The following is a 7849-nucleotide window of genomic DNA, read 5'->3' as shown; positions in this document are numbered from 1 at the left end:
ATCTCCCATCCCTCCACTTCCCTACCCCATCCTCCCACCCTTCCAACCCATCCCCCCACCCCCTACCCCCCACCCTCCCATCCCAACCCAACCCATCCCCCATTCTCCTAACCCTCCATCCCCCTACCTTCCCATCCCAGCCCACCCCCCCACCCTCTCATCCTTCTATCCTCCAAACCCCCATACCAACCCATCCCCCCACACCCCTACCCTCCTACCCACCCATTCTCCCATCTTGTGAAGTCAGGCTTGTTTTTCAACCCCAACCTTGCTGCCTGCTTCCAAGGAAAGCACACACCATCAAAAACAGGGCCCGAGATCAAATTTTCCACCACTGCTCCTCTCTTGGATTTCCAGTAGTGCCATATGTATTCCTCCAGGATGCCAACCTTGCTCACACTCCTTCGTCCCCACTCCTCCTGCCCAGGCCTGACGCCCACCCCCTCTCCCCTTCCTGGCTGTCCCAGGAGGAGCCAAGCAGAACGAGGCTCTACACACAGATCTGCTTTCCCATCTGACTTTATTTCACTTTTTTTTTTCTATAAAACTCCTCCATAATTTCACAATTTAACAAAAAGTTTAAAATCCAGGACAGAAACAATCCTGTAACTTATTACAAACACGATTCTCCTTTATTCCTTTTATCCAGGAGTTGGTCTCGGGCCGATGAGTGTCCTAGTTCCTAGTTGAGACACATTCTTTGTAAAAACCCTTATGGGTAAAAAAGGTATTCGATACCTTTTGTTTTCAGGTGTCGGTTTACATTTTGTTCAGGAGATAGCAAAACACAGGGATTTGCACTGGGGGCAGGGGGCTTAACACTAAACACGCGGCAATCACAAAGTGCTGGCCCCTTCCTATGGAAGCGTCCCCAGAGCCCTTGTAGGCCCAGCTGCCGGGCAGCTGGGGGAGGGGGGGGGCAGGGGAGCAGCTGGGAATGCTGCGGTCAGGGCCCTGGTTGCCTGGCGCGTCCATCAGGTGATCAGGGGGCCAGCACTGGGGCCTTCTGGCCAGAGGAGGTAACTGAGAAATGGGTTGGTGCTTCCGAAGGCCCCAGAAACAGCAGGAGGGACCAGACACTCTGCCACTGAGGGTGGGCCAAATCCTGGCCTTCCTCCAGCTGCTTCCTGGGCACGGCCCGGCTCCAGAGCTGAGCGCTGCCCAAGTCGCCATGCAGAGCTCGGGAGGGCCTATGGCCCTTCCCAGGAGATGCCCCCAAAGGGGAAAGGCCAGCTCAGGCTCCTGGCATGGCCCCCAGCAACCTCTGTGCACAGAGGGCTGGGCAGCGGCCGCGTAGCCCACATCGGGCCAGTTCCTTCTGTCCAATGTCTTAGAGTTTCCAGAGAAGAAAGGTGCCCCACTTTGGAGTATTGTTGGCCTGCCTGGGGAAGGGGACGGTGACGGCATGGAGCCTGCCACACAGGCCTGCCCTCTTCCTAATACCTCAAGGTAGTGGGGTCAGGAGAGAATCAGAGCAGATGGCGAGGAGTCATGGCGGTTTCCTCTGAAAAGTTCTCAGGCCTTCCCAGCAAGTTCTGGGGATTTCACCAGGGAGGCTGAAGTTGGGGGGAGTCTTGGAGGCAGAGCTCCCCCGGGAGTGTTTAGGGTCTGCCTGACAGACGAACCACAGGGAAGGGGAGCTTGGCATTCCCCGCATCGGAACTCGGGAACTGGGGGGAGGAGAGACCCTCTGGCAGTGGACTGGGGGGAGAGGGGGAGCCCACCTCTGGGCCCCACCCCGGTCCTTTGCCCCACATCTCATTCAGGGCAAAAGTTGGGGTGGGGGGGCCAGGGGGAGCCTTGAGTCGAGGTCTGGGGGAATAGAGGCTGAGCAAACAGGGCCCCAACCCCCAGGAGCCCCACCCAAGGTGGGCTGGCGCCATGAGGGCATCCTGGCTAAGAGGAGGAGCCAGCTTGGCCCTTGGAGAGTCTCAGGCATGCGAGGAGTTGGGTCTCTGGATTGGCGTGACTCGCAGGGTGGGAGGGCCAGGCCCAAACCAGAGACACGTGAGCCCAGAAGGGCCTGGCACTGGCTGGGCCCTGGCATGAGGGGCTGGCTCTGAGTCCTGATGCTCCTCAAAAAACTCCACAAACTATCCCGTCTTATTTGGCAAAAGCTCATTTTTTTCAAAGTTCGAAGACTCCAACAACAGAGGGGTGGAAGAGGATCCTATGGAAGGAGGAAGAGGACGAGCCGTTGGGTGGGTGGGTGGGTGGGGGGAACGACACACGTCAGGGCCTGTGGCTGGTGGAGGCCCGGAGGTCGGCTCCTGGAGGTGGCCGCCAGTCTGACCAGGTGCCAAGCGCGCGGAGGCCCCCGGGCGCCCGCGGACCTGCTGCCCCATCGTAGTGTTCGCTGGCCCCGGGCAGGGCCCTCCGCGCCCCGGGAGGGCAAGACATCCTGGGAACCACGGAGGGGTGACTCCTCCCCTCGCCTGGAGGGGCCGGTGTTGCTCCGGATCGGCCTCCGGCCCCACGACCAGACCAGTGGAAACATCTTAACCTAAAAGTCCCGCCCTACGCACCCCCCACCCCCCACGTGCACTGCTGTCACGGAAACGCACACCCGGAAGCCGCTCTGGTACCTACAGTGCAAACACACGTACACTAGAGAGAACTGTACAGACGGAGGCCCAGCACAGTGAGAGCCCGCGGAGGGCTGTGGCCCTCTGCGGGCCCGGGGCGCGGTGGGGGGAGGGGGGCTGTGAACCGTCGGGCAAGGCCGGAGGCAGTGAAACCAGGCCCCCGCTGCCGGCCGCCTCTCCTCCCCTTCTGCAGTGAGGCCTGGTGCTGCCTTCGACACCAGCTGCTTTCCAAGGGGGGCCCAGGGGACGGCCCCTGAGTACTGGGGAGCAGCGGCGCTGGCCTGCCCCCCCCCAGCCTCAGGGCTCCCGCTAAGGTGGTGGGGAGGGCGGGCCGGGAGCCGACGAGGAAAGTGCAGCTGGCCGTGTGGGCCGAGGACAGGGCGGTCACTAAGGCAGTGCTGCGGGCGGGTGAGTCGAGAGAGGAGGAGGAAGGCGGGGCCCAGATGTGGCCTCCTGGGGCCCCAGCGAAGTGGGCCCGGCACCCGGCCCAGGGTCATGTGGCCACGGCCTCCAGGTAGCTCTGCAGCTTACGCACGGTGGTCTCGTCCAGGGAGAAGAGATCGAAGTCGAAGGTGGTGTTGGTGACGTTGAAGTGGCCGGTCTCCTCGATCAGGTTGACGATCTAGAAGGTGGTGGCAGGTAGCTTCAGGGAACAGAAGGCTGGTCTGGGGTGGCCCTCACCCCAGCAGGCTCTGAGGGGGAGGGGGAGGAGGGAGGAGGAGGGGGAAGGAGGGCTCCTTGGAGATGCATGCCTGGGGGCACCCCCTGCCCCGGGACTCCTGGAGATGGATAACCGGGTGGGGGGGCAGGGCAGGTGGCCGGTACGTACCTGTTGCAGCACGTTGCGCTCCCGCAGGGCCATCAGCCTCCGGTGCAGCTCTACCAGCTCATCCGTATAGGCCTGGGGGGGGGGGGGCAGGTGCTCAGCGGGCAGCCTCAGCCCCTCCCGACTGCTCAGCCCCACCCTGCCCGTGGGACCACCCAGGGCCCTGGGGAGGAGGAAGGCCGGACGCACGCCTGGGCTAGGCTGGGACAGGGCACCCGCTGGGAGGAGGCGTCCAGCTCACCTTGTCGTAGGTGCCCCTCTTGAGGATCTTCTCGGGCTTGCTGCAGGGCTCTGGGCTCCTCCGGCCTGATGCCTGCAGGGCAAACCGGGTCGGCTCTGAGCTCCCGCCTTCCTCCCCTCCCCCTGCCCCCAGGAGGCCCTCCCACGCCCCCAGGGCCACTGCCCAGAGCTCCAGCACCCGCGTGCTCCAAGGGCGGCCCATCCAGGCCAGCAGCTATCTCTCTGGGGCCTGGGGGGACCAGGCCCCTCTCAGCCCCCACCCTCAGCCTTAAACCCTTGGAGAACTACAGCCCAGGAACAGGCCAAGGCCCGTCCCTCAGCCCTGCGTCCAGGATGTGACCACCCAAGAGGCCCCCCTCCCCTCCTCCTCCTGAGCGCGGACCGCCCCCCCCACCGGGCCGCCCCCGCATACCTTGCTGTTGGGTGGGGGTGGTTTCTTGGAGGGAGGGGGCTCCCGGGTGGGCAGGCAGGAGTCGGCACTGTTGTCACTCTCACTGTCACTGAAGCTCAGCCTGAACACAGGACACAGCACCGTGTCAGGTCTCGGCCGCTCGCCGTCCCAGGGACCTGCGTGCTTGGCTCCTGCCCCGCGGGCCACGCGTACGCCCAACATTCTGGGTTCTGCGCTCCCCCAGGCCCCAGGAGACCAACTTCCCTCAGTTCTAGGCAGCTCTGCGTTCACAGCTTGGAGCCCCAGGCAGCAGGCCGGCACCCTGGGAGGCGTGGGGGCCTCCCGGTGCAGGGCTCCTGGGCTGGAACACAACCCAGTGGTGCTCTGCCGATCTCGCTCCCGAGCTCGGATCGGCTGTGCGGCTGGTGGCCGAGCAGATGGAGCTGCCGCGCCCTACAGCGGGCTTCCGTCCGGAGCCGGGGGCGCCCTGACCCCGGGACAAGTGTGCAGGCTGTCTCAGAGGGAAGGGCGCGGCGACTCAGACTTCAGAGCCGCCAACATGTGAACCTACAGCCACGTCTCTCTCACTCGTCTCTGCACAAAACATGCGGGCTGCTGCCTTTAGCATTCTCCGCTCTCTCGAGGCCCAGCAAGCAGGTGTGGAGGGAGCCCATCCGTGGGCCAGCCACACACAGCACCCCTGGGCAGAGTCTCCACCCAGGCCCCCCAGGCCCTTAGGCTTGACCTAGTCAGGAGCAGTCCCCACCGCTGTGGCATCCAACACGTCTACCGCGCTGGCGGTCCGCCTGCCGCTCTCTCCTCCGGCCTCAAACAGGCTGCGCCACAGAAGCAGTGCGAGAAGCATGCGGACGCACGGTGGCCAGAAGCTCAGCCCCGGGCGCTCTGGTCTCACTCCCCTGGGGTCCGTGTTGTCCCGCCCTCAGGGGGGTTTCTCCCACAAGCAGCACCTGACCCCAGGGCCCTGCTGTCTTCGGGGCCCAGAGGCTGCTCTCTCCCCACCTCCTGCAGCTGCGGGTCACCAGGGGGGACAGGCAGGCGGGTGGTCTCCTTGCTGTCCGGGTAGCACACGGCGTCAGCCAGACCTGGCGTGGCCCCGAAGCCCCACGCACCCTTCCCTGCCCCCGCGTCCGCGGGGCCCACCAGGCAGCCGCTCCCCACAAAGCAGACGGGACGACGTGGGGTTCTGCCAGCTCCTCCCAAGCAGCCACGGGGCCAGCGTGGCCCCCTTCCCGGCGCCCCAGGAAGCCCCACCTTCCACATCTGCCCCTGGAAAAGCTCACTGAAGGCGCTTACGCACACCCGGTCCCCAGGCTGCTCTGGGAGCCCCTCAGGAGAGGGAGCCCCGTGTGTGACTGCTCCCGGCTCCCCGCACCCCACGGTGCACACTGAAAGCACCGCACCCGGCGGGGCAGGGGACACTGCTGTCCGTCACTTCCGCCCTCCCGGGAGCGTGCTGCCAAATGCAAAAGCCCACTGAAAGCCTCTTTCAGGACGGCGAGGTGACCCCCACGACTAACACAGCACCACCGCAAGCCCCTGCTAGGATTCCCCGAGCCTGGGGGTGCAGACCCAACGCCCAGCCTCTCCTAAAGCGGAGCTGCTGAGGTCCCAAGGTCTTGGCCTCACAGGGAGGAGGAGCTCTATCAAGACGGGGCCGCTGACTCCGGGGTCTGCCCGATCTGCCGGCCTGGCACCGAGGCCGACTTCTGCTCTGGGCTGGAGGCTGACGACATACAGCCACCGCTGAGGTGGGCTCACTCCAAGGGTCTGGGGACACCCAAAGAAGGAGTTTCAGCTCACCCTGCTCTGAGGGAAGGACAGACGTCACCTTCCCCAGGCCAGTGGGCAGCCACGGCAGCTCCCCATGCTGGGGTGTCTGCAGGTCCCAGGAGAGCTTTCAGTCCATCCTCACCCTATGCCACCCATGTGGGTGAGGGGGAGGGGGAAGCGGCCCCCTGGCCCCAAAGCAGAGGAACAAGCCCCCCTCCTCCCATATAGCCTGGACCAGGACTGGCCTGGGACTGCCAGGCCCTGCCTCACCCGCTTCTCCGATGGTGACTGTACTTCCCTGCCGGCCGGCCGGCCGCCAAGAGAGCCTCGACTTCATGAAGCTGAGAGGGCGCAGCCCCCAGGTGCGCCTGGGGTGTTCCATCGACACTCCCCTCCTGGCCCAGCTGCCCCGAAGCCCCCCAACCGCAGCGGAGGCAGGTAGAGCCACCCCGGGTCGCCCCCCACTGGCCCAGGCACCTGGAATCCCTCCCAGCATTCGTCTTGCCAGAGGCCTCCTCGCCTGATGAAGAGTCGTCCTCATCGGATTCTTCAGACTGCAGGTCCTCCACCATGGAGCGCAGGGGTCCTGGAGAGGGCAGCAAGGGAGGGAGGGGAGGGGAGAGAAGGAAGATCAGGGCTCTGCCTGGACCCTACAGGTCCCCCTGCACGCCCAGGGCCACATGGAGCATCCTGAAACCATCACCCCAAAAACACAGCCATGCAAACCTGCCTCGGAGGTCCCTCTGGCCAGGGTGACGTCTGCCACCCGCCTCTAAGAAATGCCCCTGTGGCCACCCATTCCTAAGGGACCCCCTGGCTCCCCTGCCCCCTACCTTCCTGGCCCTGCGCACAGGCCTCTGGCCCCTGACCCTGCTCGCAGGCCTCTGGTCCCTGGCCCTGCTCACAGGCCTCTGGCCCCTGGCCTGCTGCAGGACTGCAGGGCCCCTCCATCGCCCAGGCCGATGGGGCAGCCCTCCTCTGCTCTGGGTGCAGGGAGCACAGCCTCTGCCTGGAGCCACGGTAAGCCAGCCCTGGCCAGCCAGCCCTGGCCAGGGAGGGCGAGGCAGCCAGACCTGGGGGCTACAGAACCCTCCCGGGCAGCCTGCGCCCCTACTCCGGCCTGCCCAGCCCCTCAGCAACCCCCTCCGCTGCTCTGGGCCAACTGTCCTCTCCTCTCTCCAGAGGCTCGCGGTTCCAGTCCCCTACAGACGGCATCTTGGTTTATATTCCTGTTACCAAGGCAACAGAGGGACACAAAGCCCTCAATTACCTTGGTCACGTGATCCTGCTTGGGCAGGTCCCCCCTCCCTTCCCCGTAGATAAGAACCCTTGGAGAGTGTGCGGGCTCTGAGCCTCCCATCCCCCATTCCCCTCAGCGACTGCTGTCTGAATTCCAGGCCAGACCCTCCCCCCACCCCCCTGCACAGGCTCCAGTCCCCAGCCCTCCCCAACCCTCGAGAAACAAGATTCTAGGCTGTGGGGGCAGGAGAATCTTGGCCCAATCCACCAGAAGAAATGCTTCCGGTTTGCTGCCCCCTCACATCAGCACCCTGTGGGTCGGGGCCCCCAGGCCCATGTGCACCTGAGGAAGGCCTCCCTGCTCTGGGGCAACCAAGTGGGCCTTCTGCCTTCTCACCCTCCAGCCTCCCCAAAAGGGATGCAGGGAAAAGACAGAAATGCAGACCGCGGGGCTCTGAGCCTGAGAGCCAGCCAAACATGCAGCGAGAGCAGAGCATTTCCTGCCCCATCCCACGAGAGCTATGCTGGGGCAGCAGGGAGGATGGGTATGGGCGTCGGTGGGGAAGGGGAGGATAGGGGGGCAGGCGGAGGAAACTAAGCCTCTATCTGCTGGGGGCGGGGGCGCCGGCAGGGAGGGTGTCTACTCAGGGGTTGGGCCCAAAGAAGAAAGGGGCTCCTCTCCGGAGGCCCAGAGGCACAGACAGGCACAGCTGGGGGCCCAGGAGACCGACACCAAAGATGAAAAAGCCCCAGAGAGAATAGCACTTTGCACACCGG

At 64.7% G+C, this 7849-nt stretch overlaps 1 protein-coding gene across 3 annotated transcripts in view; it reads right to left on the bottom strand.

The window, feature by feature from the left end:
• Positions 1–501: 501 nt before the first annotated feature.
• The window catches only part of MLLT1 (MLLT1 super elongation complex subunit), a 66699-nt gene continuing 59351 nt past the window's right edge, over positions 502–7849 (bottom strand). For all 3 annotated transcript variants that reach the window (XM_034998623.1, XM_034998625.1, XM_034998624.1), the window contains 5 exons: positions 6311–6419; positions 4064–4163; positions 3653–3724; positions 3415–3486; positions 502–3207 (listed from right to left, as the gene is read on the bottom strand). In XM_034998623.1, coding sequence (XP_034854514.1) covers positions 3079–3207; positions 3415–3486; positions 3653–3724; positions 4064–4163; positions 6311–6419 — 482 coding nt within the window. In that variant the 3' untranslated portion in view covers positions 502–3078. The remainder of the gene's footprint in view (positions 3208–3414; positions 3487–3652; positions 3725–4063; positions 4164–6310; positions 6420–7849) is intronic.

This window comes from Mirounga leonina, unplaced genomic scaffold, assembly GCF_011800145.1.
Source record: "Mirounga leonina isolate KUSES-001 unplaced genomic scaffold, KU_Mleo_1.0 Mir_94, whole genome shotgun sequence".
NCBI classification, from domain to species: Eukaryota; Metazoa; Chordata; class Mammalia; order Carnivora; family Phocidae; genus Mirounga; species Mirounga leonina.
Note: the sequence above shows the minus strand (reverse complement) of the source record. Positions and strands in the feature narration are given on the sequence as shown.